General features: G+C 44.1%; 1 protein-coding gene across 1 annotated transcript; it reads left to right on the top strand.

Moving 5' to 3' along the window:
* Positions 1-13,509: 13,509 nt before the first annotated feature.
* On the top strand, positions 13,510-13,923 carry LOC100467710 (glutathione S-transferase kappa 1-like). Its single transcript, XM_034670800.1, has one exon. The coding sequence runs from the start codon at positions 13,573-13,575 to the stop codon at positions 13,921-13,923; it is 351 nt and encodes a 116-aa protein (XP_034526691.1). The 5' UTR covers positions 13,510-13,572.
* The last annotated feature ends 1,266 nt before the right edge of the window (positions 13,924-15,189 follow it).

Below are 15,189 nucleotides of genomic sequence, written 5' to 3'. Positions count from 1 at the left end.
GATCCAGGGTCCTGGGATTGAGCCCCACATCGGGCTCCCTGTTCAGTGGGGAGCCTGCTTCTCCCTCTGCCTGACGCTCCCCCTGCTTGTGCATGCTCTCTCTCTCTCACTCTAACAAGTAGATAAATAAAATCTTTAAAAAAGTTAAAGATAGTCATGTCCAAGTTACATGCATTCTACGTTTACACTTTTAGAAGTTCTGTCACTTTACACTGACGTTGTACTTTAGTGTTGTTGTTGTCTGTTTTTCTCTTTGGCTTTCAGAGGGAGACAGCGTTCAAGTCTGAAAGGCTTCTCACTGGAGATTCTTAAAGACACTGGTGTTACACACAAGTGAATTTCCTAGACAATTGCCAGATCTTTTTTTAATTGAAAAGTTTTGAAGGAAGTCTTCCTGAAATGATCTGGTGAACATATCTCAGCCTCGGGGCAGCACCTGAGGGGCGCAGTCGGTTGAGCATACCACTCTTGGTTTTGGCTCAGGTCATGATCTCAGGGTCATGAGATCGAGCTCTGCGTCAGGCTCTATGCTCAGCTTGGAGTCTGCTTGAATGTCCCTCTCCCTCTGCCCTCCCCTCCCATGCTCATGCACATGCCCTCCCCCTCTCTCTCAAATAAGTAAATCTTTAAAGAAACCACACATCTCTGATGAATCATTAAATTCTACCTCTGAAACTAGTAATACAGTATATGTTAATTAAATTAAATTGAAGTTAAAACACATCTCAACCTTAATAAAAAAGAAAAAACCCAAAGATGTTAAACATGCTTATTGAATCACTTGATTGGTTGCAGTACCACATCTCTTTAAAGATTTTCTGTGGGGGCGCCTGGGTGGCACAGCTGTTGAGCGTCTGCCTTCGGCTCAGGGCGTGATCCCGGTGTTGCGGGATCGAGCCCCACATCAGGCTCCTCTGCTATGAGCCTGCTTCTTCCTCTCCCACTCCCCCTGCTTGTGTTCCCTCTCTCGCTGCTGTCTCTCTCTCTGTCGAATACATAAATAAAATCTTTAAAAAAAAATAAATAAATAAAAAATAAAGATTTTCTGTGGTTTTTCCTTGTTGCAAATGGCCCTATGTGGTTCTGACTTCTTACATCTAGATAGTCTGGGTTTTACTTATTGTCACACTGACAGTTACTTTTGCTCTCACCCGTGGTTACAATTCTGGAAAGCCTCTCCTTCCTTCTCTTATCTGTTTCTTAATACACTGTCACCTGGGAATTTTGACAATAAAGTAATTAAGCCACACTCGCCTTTTATCAGTGGGGGACTCAGTGCAGAAGTCCATTTTCTTTCTTATTCTCGGTTCCTGGCTATGTCCTGGTCAAAAATAACTAAACTTGAAGATCTGAACTTTTCTGGAATTTCATTTGTAGAAAGAAAAAATAAACACTTGGAAATTAGAAATATTTTCTAATTTTTAAAATTTATACTGTTGAGAATATGGAAAAAATAAGCAATAGGGAACAAGTTGTCATCAAAAAATATAAGAACAACTTTTCAAACATTTCTCATAGCAACAAGAGGCAAACTTTCTGCTGGACATGATTTCAGACGTGGAAACTTCGAAGCGGATGTGTAATGTCGACATTGCATTGCTCAAATAAGCAGGGGAAATGATGTTTTCAAGAAAGAAAAAACCAACGGTTATTTCTTCTGCCAGAGAAGAAAGAGACCCGATATGCCTGAGCATATTTGAAAACAATCATTTGTGCCGTTCGAGAAGAAATAAGTGAAAGCTCATTAATTCGAACCTGAAGTAATTTAAAATGAAAATTCAGAGGTTGGATACATGCTTTCACAGATCGTTTTGCCAGTCTGTAAACAGGGATTTGACCAAGGGAAATGACAAGAACGAGTTTGTTGACAGAATCGTGCATCTGAGGATAAAGAACTCAGTGCACTGATGTCTGTGAAAAGGTGGTTTGTGGCCCCGGTGTGCTCCCGCGCGTCTGCACGTGGCGGGGCTGGAAGGTGTCAGCCCATTTCATGCTGTGCACCTCCAAACACTGGAATGTTGCTTCTTCTGAAATACCCTGTCCTTCGGATTTTCACTCTGTCCCATATTCTTGCTCCCAGCAAGATGGAGCACGAGCCTGCCCCACTTGCTATGCTAAGGAGTCAGAGTCTCCCCCCGCCAAAGGTCTTCTCCCAGCTAGATTCATTTGGAAGGTGAAGTTCCCGTTAAAATACGTATGAAGAAATGAGGATCATTATTAGAAGCTGGAGCAAGGAAGGTGGAGACGCAGAGACCTGGAGAGGGAAAAGAGCCCCCCCAGGGGAGGAGCAGCTTCTGGGTGCAGGCAAGGCTGGGCTGCGCAGAAGGACGGGAAAAGCATAGCGGCTGAGGGGCGGGGGGCCATCGCGAGAACTTTGGCTGCAGTGGGGGCGCTCAGCCCTGGGAAGCAGAGGGTTTGGACGAGAGGTTAGCCTGCTGGGCTCCTCCCCCTGTGTTCTAGGGCTTTGCTAGACCAGACATCAGGCTGTCACGGACCGCAAAAGGGGCATGTAGCCTAACTATACTGCGTTTAATAACGGAAGTGTGTCGCATAGGAACTCTGAACATAATCCTTGCAACGTGTGTCGTTTCCTTGTCAGACTTGCTTCAAACCATACAATGCTTTATTGTTCGCCTTGTCAGTGGGCCCCAAAGCATTTTTGCATTGTTTAAATAAGATATTATCAGAGTTAAACATTATTTTAGTTTCACAGAAATAGGAATATTTAAGGTGGATCTTTTAAGGAAGTATTTCAAACACAACCATGCATATATTTATGCTGCTCTGGTCAGAACCCACCTGCCTGCTCTGCAGGCCTGTCTGCCCCGTCCCAGCCCCACACAGGTCCCACAGGCACAGTCCACCACCAGCAGACACGACAGGTAACCCAGGTGTGGCTGAGGTCAGGCCCCCATGGTGCCCTAGTGTAGACGGGGTTGGATGGTCCACAAACCCCCCCAAAGCTGCCACCAGCTTCTGACCTGGAGCCTAAATGAGGCAGGGGAGGGAAGCAGGGCTGTCCGCATTTTCTTTTTGCTTTGTTGGCTTTTTTCCTTTCCCTTTACACTGGAGATTTGACAGAGCGAGATCATGATATTGAAATTACGTTTTTTGCCGCTTTCATAAACCCGTTACTTGTTTCATTTACAGAATTGTTAACAAACGTAAGCTGGGAGGAAATGAGTGGGATGTTCTGCTTACTTCGTAGGAGTAAGCAGAGATCTGAGTCAGGCCACCCCCCACATCAGAATGTGGCAGTCGGGCCTGGGAGGTCCAGGATGTGCCCATGAACATTGCATTGCCATGGGCATCCGCAGGCCCAGAGGACATGGGGGTTGGGGGCGACCCCAGCAGCTGTGAGGCCCCCTGGTTGGGCGGCTGGTACATGTGTGGTTAGATGCCAGACCCGTCCCCTGGGCTCTGCAGGTGCGCAGAAAGAGGCCGGTTTGGCTCTGTAATTCCAGAGCAGACCGCTCTGGGCTCTCTGGGGCTCCCTATAGTTACATCAGTTCAGAGGCAGCAAATATCTGGGGGCGTGTCTTTCAACCATAGATTGATTGTACTGGCACAACAGATGGAAATATGAAAACACGAGCCCTGCCCCGGAAACCTCAGTCTGTAAATCAGATTCTGCACCCTGAGCTCTGTCACGCAGGGACTGTGGACTTTGGGTGAGTAGTGAGGGACAGAGGATGGGGACAGGGGCCCATAGGGACGTGGGCAGGGTGAGTGGGGCATGCAGGGATGCGTGCCCCGTGGGATGTGTGTGCTGCGGTGGGGCGGCTCAGCTGGCAGAGTTTGCTCCTTACTGTCCCCCTTCCCTTGTGCTGAAGTCATGACATCATGTGGTTAGAGAACCAAGTGACATCCCTGTGTTGGGGGACATGGAAGACGGCGTGAAGCACAGTTGCAAGGCTGGTAAACATCTTCAGAGCAGAGATGATGAATCCAGAGCCCTGACCATGACACCCTCCTGGGAGAACAGGCTGTGTGTGGTGTGGACAGGAGTCCAAAGTGACTCCATTGTTTCTGGGGCAGAAATTCAGAGCATATCTTCAAGCTCTTAGAACTTACATAACTTCTTGAAATAGAAGGCTGCCTATTACATATAAATATCTGCACAGAGAACATTCTGGAAGGATACAAGAGAAAACGTTTTATCTAGGCAGTGGATATGGAGATTGGGGGTTGGTAGGGAGAGTCTCATTTTACATGAAACACCTTCTGGATGTTTGCTTTCTTTTTTAACAGAGTGGATGTGACTTGACCATTCCTATGTCCCTGAGCACTCAGAAATATGACCAGTAGATCTGGCCCTTGATTCACTGTCAGTGGGCCCTCCTAGAACTCTTTTCTAGCCTGAGAAGAAAAGCCTACCTTTTTTTTTTTTTGTACTTCTGCATTTAGCTTTGCTTTTGTTTGCTTTTATTTGGTAATATTTCTATTGTAATGTTTGCATTTCTGTGGCTTGCTCAGGAATAGGGATTGAAACTAGGATCTTGCCAGGACACCTTTTTATTTTTATAAGACTTAATTGGCATATGGCATTATATTAGTTTCAGGCATACAACATGATGATTCAATAGCTATGACTCCTTTTTGAGCAGAGAAACTGTTTTCTTAGATGTTAATATATGTGTCAATATTTCCTGGAATTCCATTATAAGAACAATTCAATCACATAATAGATTGGGGATGATCTTTTTAGCTACAAGGAGTTGGTGTCTGTAGACTCCCTGACAATTCTTAAGATAGTATGTTGCGTGAATAATTTGTTATATTTCCATTGCACACACAAACTCGCTAACAAGTGGGCCAGATAGTCCTTAGAGTAGAACACGAAGGCCCCTTCCTCTTCTCTAGTCCATATTAGAAAATGCTTTATAATCTTTGTTTGGATACCGGACACTGTCTGCTCACAGACAAACTTACTAATGTTTCACATTTCTAACTCAATGTGATTTCTATGATTATGTGCTTTCCAAGATTTCCACACGGTATAAAAAAAACTATTAGCAATTAAACTTTTGCTTAATTTTAGTTACATGCTTGGCAGCATATAGGCTATATCCAGCCAGAAGTCTGCATATATTCTTTCCTTTGGCAGAGAAAAAGGAAGTGATTCTAGCAATATGCATCGCTGTTTAAAGTAACCAATACAAATTACCACAAGAGCTGTATCTTGACTTTTTCCTTTTTTTTTGAAATAGGTTACAATCTCAGTAGACCATCCCGGCTACTCTAAAATTCATGTGGGTGGGTTTTTTGAGCTGACTAGAGCAGCCACCAGCAACCTGTGGTTATTTAAATATAACTTAATTAAAATTAGGGGGCGCCTGGGTGGCACAGCGGTTGAGCGTCTGCCTTCGGCTCAGGGCGTGATCCTGGCGTTATGGGATCGAGCCCCACATCAGGCTCCTCTGCTGGGAGCCTGCTTCTTCCTCTCCCACTCCCCCTGCTTGTGTTCCCTCTCTCGCTGGCTGTCTCTATCTCTCTTGAATAAATAAAAAAAATAAAATCTTAAAAAAAATTAGATAACATTAAAATTTTGATTCTTTAGCTGGACGAGCCACATTTCAAGCACTCTGTAGCCCTCTATGAGTGATGACCACTGTATAGACAACACAGAGCTACAAGATCCCATCATCATGGAAGGTTCTCCTGGGCAGCATGGGTCTAGAATAGATATTGTCATCCACAGCAGGAGTGGAAATGGTTCTACAATAATTTTTAAAGTGTAGTGAAGAAAAAGATGCAGTTCCATGCAGATTCTTTGTGGATCGCAACATAAAATACACATAAAAACTTTATAGTTTTCTTTGTACTGTTTTCACTTAGAGTGGGACGTATTTGACTTTGTGGAAGTCCGTGTCCGGTGTGTTTTGCTTGGCTTTCTTTTAGACAAAGGGAGGAAAGTGTCAGAATAACACAAATGATGATGGTCACAGTGTTTCTCTGGTTTAATATCGAGAGATCTGGGTTAGACGTGGACGCAGCGTGGCTTGGGGGTGGAGTTTGCACATCCACTGCCGTTCACTGACACTCAAGGAAAAGTGATTTCAGAGATGGGTCTTGACTTCCTGCAATGCCATTATTTATATACTTATCATTTATTCATGGCATGTTGAGCTTCAGAGGTGTTTAGAAATCCTACATGATAAGATTCTTTCCATAGATGTTCTAATACTATTAATGCGTAATCTTCACTTCCTTATAAATACGGAAACGTTGGAGAGCTAAGTGAAGCACGCTTAGAACAAATTACTACCTTACACCACATACCAAAATTAACCCAAAATAGATCAAAGCCCTTAATGTAAGAGCTAAAACTATAAAACCCTTAGAAGGGACATCAATGTAAACTCTGTGGCCTTAGAATAGGCAACAATTTCTTACTTATGATGCTGAAAGCACAGACAACAAGAGAACACACGGATAAGCCAGCTGTCACCAAAATTAAAGATGCATGTGCTTCAAAGGACACTCTCAAAGTGAAAAGACCAACCCACAGGTGGAAGAACATGTTTGCAAATCACACATGTGATAAGGATCTACTGTCCACAATATATAAAGAGCTCCTCAAGTCAACAATAAAAAGACAAACAATTGGTAGTTATAAGTGAATAGATATTTCTCCGAAGAAAACATATAAATGGCCAACAGGCATGTGAAAAGATGCTCAATGTCATTAGTCATTAGGTAAATGCTAACCAAAATCACAATGAGATGCTCCTTCACACCTGTTAGGATGGTTCACGTAAAACACGCAGACATCAGATGTCAGCAAGGACATGGAGAAGTGAAAATTCTTGTGCGTTGCTGGTGGGAAAGTAGAAATGGTGTAGCCACTGCGGAACACGGTTTGGCAGTTTCTCGAAAATTAAACATAGAGATACCCCATGATCTACGAAAGCCACTAGTAAATCTATACCCAAGATGATAGACACATAAACAATGTGGAATATTATTCAGCCATAAAAAAGAATAAAGTTCTGATACAAGTTAAAACATGGATGAACCTTAGGAACTCTATGCCAAGGGGAGGAAGCCAGTCACCATGAAAACCTGTTGTACGATTCCACTTACATGAAGTGTCCAGAATAGACGAATCCACAGACACAGAAAGTAGATGAGTGGTTGTCGGGAGCTGGGGACAGAAGGTAGGACAGTAAATTCTCACAGGTGTGTCATTTCCCTTGGGGGTGATGCATTCCCGGAAGTAGACGGTGGTAATGGTCACACAGCCTTGTGAGTATACAAACGCCACTGCACTGTATACTTCTGAAGGATGCATCATGGCCTACAGGGGTGGCTCAGTCAGTTAAGTGACTGACTCTTGGTTTTGGCTCAGGTCATGATCACAGGGTCGTAAGATTGAGCCCCCTGTCAGGCTCCATACTCAGCACAGAGTCTTCTTGGGATTCACTCCCTCTCCCCCTGCCCCTCCTCCCACTCTCTCTCTGTCTCTCTAAAATAAACAAAATCTTCAAAAAATAAAAACAAAAAATAAATGATGCATCTTATGGTATGTAGGAATATATTATATCTCAATCAAATATTTAAAAATAAATATATATTTATGTAAACATAATTCTTGGTTTCTCTTTTTAATCCCTTAATCTAAGAATAAGTCATTTTTTAAAAGATTTTTTTATTTATTCATTTGAGAGAAAGAAAGAGAGAGTGCAGGAGCATGGGGAAACAGAAGGGGGGACATAGAGGGAGAAGCAGAGAGAGGGGCAGAAGCAGGGGGAGGGGCAGAAGCAGATTCCTCACTGAGCAGGAAACCAGTCCCAGAACCCTGGGATCATGACCTGAGCCAGAGGCAGACTCTTAACCCACTGAGCCAGCCAGGTGCCCCTAAGAATATGTCATTTGTTTTCAGTGCCATCTGACCCAGTCTTCTAGGGAAACTGAGAGGGAAAAACCTCTAAGGGCAAGTACAGAATGAAATGATTGCAAGATCAAGTCCGTGTTTTTCTGTAGAAACATGAGAGGGCATCTCTTTTCACTTCAGCTTTAATTTAAGTATAAATTAGAAGTAGAGCGTGTTGTTTGTGAGCCAGAAAATCAATTATAAAGCAACGAAAAGTTTGAAAGACTCAAGTAGTTAGCATCCTTTCCACGGCTATATAAAAAGAGCCCTGAATCACATTGGTTCTCACACGTCTCCAAAGTTCTGCAGGGATGGAATGATTCTGCATGCCCTGGCACACTATTAAGCACATTTATTTCCATTTGTTTGTCACCATCTTTGCATCGTCTTGAAATACTCCCAAAGTGCCTGCTTCTCTCGGGAAGGAGAGGTGGAGTCACTGCAGGGAGAGCACGTCCGTCCGTCGTCGGGTGACTTCATTTCCTGGGTTAGAGAAAATCCCCGCCTGGACGGACTGCAGGCAGGAAGTGTTGTCCACGTGACGAATAAACAATAAAAATGCGGGCATAAGAAAGAAACAACTCGACTAGATTGCAAAACAAAACAGCAGCATGCAGAATTGACCTTAATTGCCCAACACTTGAGGATTATCTGCTAGGGTCTCCAGACCACGGTCTACACTGTACGTGGGGCTTTGCAGCCGGGCCCTCTGCCTTAGTTTAGTGCCAAATTAAGAATGAGGTCAAGACAAATCAAACTTCCAACAAAACTCTTCTAAGGCCTTGTAAGCGGGGTGTAACTAGGTAACGTGAGCATAGATAAGGACAAAGCTATCAAGGCAAGCATGCTCTTTCTGGGCTGAACATTTTATTTCAGGTAAATATTAGTGGCTATCATACCATGCACAGGATGTGCAAAAGCAGCTAGAAATAATCCCTCTTCTCATGGTACCAGTCATCCTAACCCATCAGTGACGGAGACCCTACTTTCTTGTACACACACGTTCCCTTATGCTTCTCACCAGGAATGACTGTGGACAGGGCAACGGAGGGGACAAGGGGACAGGGACTGACAGTAAGTAAGGTGGAGGGACAGGCTCTACAGTTAGGAACTAAGAAAGGTTCGTTGTTGTTTCCCTACTGATATTTTACCGACTCTGCCCTTAAAAAAATTTTTCTTGCAGTTTCAGAGGAGATGTTTTAGAAAAATAAACTAGATTTTTAAAACCAGAAATGGAAAGTTTTCAACAAATTACTTCACTGTTTAAATTAATTGCTACAGAATATAACAAAGGCTATATCTAAACTGCAGATTTTTCCAAAAACAATAATAATCATAGTAACCTCACCCCGTCTACAGCATTTGATATTTTTTCCCAGATTTTTAACACTAGAACATATTAAAACCAAGGTGATTTTCCTAAATTGGTTTACCATATTTCTCATTTCTCAAATGCATATGAGGAAAGTACTAATATTCCTTATTTTCCAGGTGGTAGGACTGAGATCCAAAACAATAAGTAAAATGCCCAAAGGCAGCAGTGAAGTGTCAGAGCAAGGATTCAGACCCAGGTCTTTCTGTGGCACAGCCCAAACATTTAAACCCTCTGCGTGTCAGGCCTGCTCTGGCCACAAGCAAACCTCGCAGTTCCTCGCAGCTCGTCGCGGTTCTCCTGGATTTTCTCCTAAATCCATGCTGAATTGAATTTTGTTACGTAAAGGCAGCATTTCGTGCCGCAAGTGTAGCACGCATGCTACTCACCCCACCACTCACTCACTGAGGGAGCTTGGGCCTCAGCTTCCTCGCGTATTGAATGCGGAATAATAAAATATGATTAATTCTACCTTATGATTGCTGTCAAGATTAAATGAATTGCCACCAGTGCATGGCTCAAACAGCACTTGGATCACAGGAAGCTTTCTTTAAGAGACAGCTGTTACTATGTACAAAAGGTTTTCTGTGCCTACAGCTCATGGCCAGACGGAGTAGAACGCTCAGATATTGAAACATTTGGGTCGTGCAAGTAGTCTGAGTAACACACAGCACGCGAGTATGGCTGGGTGCTGCTGTTTGGAACCTTGTTAGCTGGCTGGACAGATAGAGCAGAAGCATATGAAATGACAAGTGATATAAAATGATTATAAAGTGATTTAAACAAAACCCCCCAAACGAAAGAAATAGCATGGCGGAATTGTCGGGGAGAAAACAAGATGAAGACATCTTTAAGGAGTGAAGAAATTTAGGTGAGCTGATGGCAGTTGGGAGAGTGTTGGGGGAGGGGGTGCATGTCCACCCACGCGGAGGTCTGGGGGAGCTTCAGGCACTCCTCCAGGAACTGTGGAAACTTTCCAGCAGCTAATGAGCGCTGACTGTGTCTTACAAGTCCTAATCACATATGGGTCAGTGAGTCACCAGCGTTTGGACCAAGCCTTCCATTAGTCTGTGGCCAATTCTTGGCATAAACAATTTCCTTTTTTCTCGTTCCCAGACTTTACAAGATTTGTCGTTGCCGGATTAGGTTTCTTTTTTATTTTTCTTTGGTTTTCCTTCCTCCCTCCGCCCTTTTCTTTCTTCTTTTCCCTCCTTCCTTCTTACTCTCTTTCATGTGGTATGTGTGTGTTTGGGGAGTCTGCATGCTTGACACGCTAGCGGCAGGACTGAGGGACACCTGCTGTCTGGGTGGTGAGGGACAGACACTGTCCCAGAGCTGGCTGAGAAAGCTGAATATATGCCACGCAGAAAGGGGGTGCTAAGTACTTGTCTGAGAACAATTACGTGTGAGTGACAAGGTTTTTCCCTGTCTAAGTGACACAAGAAAAAAAAAAGGTGTAGTAAAATTTTTGTAGTGTTATAATGTACTGACTTGCTGTCATTTCATATTTGTGTTCTCATTCACTGAATTTGTCAAGATCCACTGTATGATGTGATTGTAAAATATAATTACAGAACAGGCCTACAAAACTGGAAATTGGTTCCTTGAGTCTCCTCTACCCCATCATCTTTTCTTTAAAATGTTTCTGAAATCTAAAGATCTGGTGAGCACTGATAGTAAGTTGTAACGAATCTCTAAAAAGGCATTACTTAGAAAGGCCATGCAATGGATTTCCATGAGGAGTCACTGCATCAGTGGTCATTTACTAGGCACACAGTTACTTCTTATCACAGAAGGTAGTTCTAGCCACACGGGGGATGTATTTTTAAAATAATTATATTGTAATATATATCTCGTTTTTCTTTGAAAAGTGGTATTTCTCTAACTGCTGTATTAATTATAGCAGATATAATAAATATGCATTTAGTTTCTAATACATATTAATTATTTGCATCGAAACACTAAGCTTTTTATATCTATAATAACTGAGCCTGCTTTTTCAATCTCGTTGTGACCTGATGTCTTAACCTCATGTTGATCATTTCAAATTTAAAGAAAAAGCCAGGCTCATATATCCAGCAAAACTGATGGGGAAATGAAAAACATGCTTATAGAATTACGACGGACGCAGTAGAGATGTTGCAGGTGACCAGCTGTAGAGTAAAGGAAATGAGCGGAACGAGGAATTCCTGTCGTCGAGCACAGACCTAGGTGCCCGGGCTTCCTGAGGGCACACTTGACTTCCTTCAAGCATGCAGATTCCTGTCGCTTTTACATCCTCTTGCTGTAGTGGGAAATGTAATTTCATTTCATATTCCCTTCTTGCCTCTTCATTGTCTTGACCAGCTTGAGCGTAACCTCTTTTAGGGGCAGAGCAGGAGGGGGCTGTGAAGCCAGCTGGAACTGTGCAGATCCCAAGCCCACAGCCTGGTTGCCTCTCTGCCACTTGCCAGCTGGGGGCCCTGGGACAAGTCCCTAAATTTCTGTGAATTCGATGTTCTCACTTTAAAATGATCATGAGAGTGCCTGTATTAAAGGCTTAGATAAAACGAGGGGTGATGTGAGGGCGCAACACGTTATGCCCTTAATCTCCCTCCACTCCAGGAGGAAGGACCCCTCTGCTTAAGTCTTTTGAATGCATCCAGTAAAATGCTTAGCACACATACTTCACTCAGCCCTTCACTCAACAATATTTACTGAAAACCCACGAGCTGGTATCATGGGAAAAGCCTGGGGAGGACCTCAGCAAACCTGGGCCAGGCCACTGAGCAGCCATGGGGTATAAGATCCACTTGCTGAGGCCTCGACTTTCTCATCTTTAAAGTGGGGTAGTTGAATGAATAATTGTTTGAAGTAGGAAGGGAGGGATGCTGGAAAGGAAGAACAAAGGGAAGAACGGAGAGGAGGAGGGAAGGCAACAACACCAGGCTTGAAAGAAATGCTTTCCGTGAACTGTGAGTTCTGATAGGACAAAAGCCAATTGTTTTTCTGATCCAGAACGTGTGACCACAGAGGAGAACCATGTGCTTCTAAGTTAAGTTTCATCTTTCAAAATAAAGGAAAGACAATTCAGAACACATTTTTCTAAAGGGAACAGTCAAAATGGTTCAAACCAATGCCCTTTGGAAGTCCGGTGGCCGCAACCAGCACGAGAGCAAAGCCACAGATGAGGCTGACTGTGCTCACAGCAGGCCTGAGCCGGGAGATGCACCCAGCATGTTGCAAGTGCTCACAAAATGTCCATTCCGACAACAATATTAATAATTATAATATCAGTTATTATTAGCATCATTGGCTAGGATACACTAATGCTATCATTCTGCTGTTAAATAAATACACAACACATTGTAAATTACCCCTTTACATGTAATAGGATGCCTTCTGGAAATAAAGTTTGATTAGAGAACAATATTTGTAGGAAACTTAGAACTTCACTCCAACTTCAGTGTAGAATTAGATTAAAAATGGCTACCAAGGGGCGCCTGGGTGGCACAGCGGTTAAGCCTCTGCCTTCAGCTCAGGGCGTGATCCCGGCGTTATGGGATCGAGCCCCACATCAGGCTCTTCTGCTATGAGCCTGCTTCTTCCTCTCCCACTCCCTGCTTGTGTTCCCTCTCTCGCTGGCTGTCTCTCTCTCTGTCGAATAAATAAAAATAAAATCTTTAAAAAAAAAATGGCTACCAAAGTAGCACAGAAATAAGTGAAAACCTTGTAGAGTAAGTAGCAGATCTGGAAGAGTAATCAGAAACTGAAGGATGATGTGAATATCCAGTGGGAAATGCATTGATCACGCATGTTTTTTTTTTAACGTCGGCATTGACGGAGCAGCCAGTTCCACGTTTGGGAAAAATCAGCTTGGAAGTGAGTTTTAAGTAACGCCCAGTACGCGGAGGTGCACGAATGTCGTTTTCTGGCGGCTGCACTGAACAAACCGGGAGTGGTGGGAGAGTGGCTGGCCTTCAATTCACCATGTTCTAGGCTGTGAGACAGTAGTGGAGGAAGAATCAATTAAATCACCATGAAACTCTAGGCCCAGGAAAGGAACCGTGTGCTGCAGCAGCTTGGGGACCCCCTGCACACCCGGGCTCTCTCCTGCCACGTGCTGCCCCCACTCCTGGCTGGGCTCCAGGTCCTGAGCTGATCTAGGAACTTCTGGAACATCAGCCTGAAGCCGCACCCGAGCCTCGCTGCAGCTGTCATGGAAGACAGAAATGAGCCGCCCTCTCTGCTTCCCCACAGAGCCCTGGGACAACATGTCCAGGTTCCCATCTAGTTCCCCGAAGACTTCTTCTCTGTGATCCTTGAAAAAGGAAGCTTATCGGCCATGCGATTCCTCACCCCTGTGGACCTGGAGATGCTGGAGAAAGTGTCCAGGGAACTATGGATGTGTGTCTGGTCATGGGATGAAGACATCTTGGAGCCCCAGACCATCCTGGCCCCTGCAGAGAAGACTGGCATGTTTCTGGAACAAGCCCAGACTCTTCTGGAAAAGATCTCAACGTCAAAGATGAAGAACAAGCTCAAGGACACCACTGAGGCAACCTGTGAATATGGGGCCTTTGGGGTGCCCCTCACCATGGCCCATCAGGATGGCCAAACACACATGCTGTTGGGCTCTGGATGTTGGCACACCTGCTGGGAGAGAAGGGGATGGACCCTGTGCCTCCAGCCGTAGATGCCAGACTTTAAAGATGGCCAGGGGGAGCAAAACTATTGGAGGAAAAAAGCAGATCACCTGCTTACCCTTCTTCCACAGTGTGACATTAGGACTCTGGTTTCCCCATCTGGCAGAGGCTCCTCTGTGACCCTAGGGGAAGGCGGGACGGGGGCTGCCTGGTGTATTGTCTGCCAAACGTGTCATGCTGCTCTTACTTTCAGGCCTCTCAGGTGCCTTTCGAGAGCCCCAAACTCTGCTCTCCCTCAGAATAAACCTATGGCCATTAGGCATTTTAAAAAATCACAATTAAGCTCCAGTTCGAGATGAGAAGTCTTTGTGACAGGGCACTCTGGATGCATTACCTGAACACGGAAAGAGAAGAACATGAAATAATTTAGGAGAGATCTTGCTCTTTAAAAGGAAAACATTTCTGCAAACTGTAGGCGACTTTTAACTCTAGGGAACAAACTGGGGGTTGCTGGAGGGAAAGTGGATGGGGGATGGGGTAACTGGGTGATGACCATTGAAGAGGGCACTTGATGGAATGAGCACTGGGTGTCGTATGCAACTGATGAGTTGCTAAACTCTACCCCCGAAACTAATAATACACTATATGTGAACAAAATTGAATTTAAATAATTTTTTTTAAAAAGAAAAGAAAATATTTCTGGAAAAGAGTCACAGGATTAAATCGTATATGCCTTATTCTAGAATCAGAATCACTTTACGTGCAAAATTGTAAAACTAATATTAGCCTTGGCTCAACACATTTTTACCAATACATGCAATTTAGCACAAAATAATTGCACATGAGATGAAGTGGAAGAGAAACAAAAACAATGCTGCTTCCCAGATGTGGCTTAGAACTCACTTTTCAACGCACACCAAGTATAGTTTAATAAAAGTGAAAAAGGTGAGAGTAGGAAAATAACTAAACCCAAAGTGTGGGCCAGGGACCTACACGACCTGGGCGTGCCACACACTGCTCTGGATCTAATTTTCCCCACATTTTCAATGAGGAGACTGGACGAGCTCACCTTGAGGGAAAGTCTTTCCGAACATTGTGAAAAACACTGCCAGCTGGAAACCGTCTTCAGAGACCATGAACGAGGCTGTGCACTGTAGCACGCTACCCTTAATATTCTTGTCTTCACCTCAGGAGCGGGTTTGTGCCTTTGGGGCCATATTGTCACAGAGTGGAAGCAAAGAAACCAAAGTCTTAGCCGTCCTTTCGCTCCTGGAGAGAAAAGCAAAGCACCACGTACTGGACCCCAGCAAGTGATG

The sequence above is a fragment of the Ailuropoda melanoleuca genome, chromosome 10 (assembly GCF_002007445.2).
Source record: "Ailuropoda melanoleuca isolate Jingjing chromosome 10, ASM200744v2, whole genome shotgun sequence".
Lineage (NCBI taxonomy): Eukaryota > Metazoa > Chordata > Mammalia > Carnivora > Ursidae > Ailuropoda > Ailuropoda melanoleuca.
Note: the sequence above shows the minus strand (reverse complement) of the source record. Positions and strands in the feature narration are given on the sequence as shown.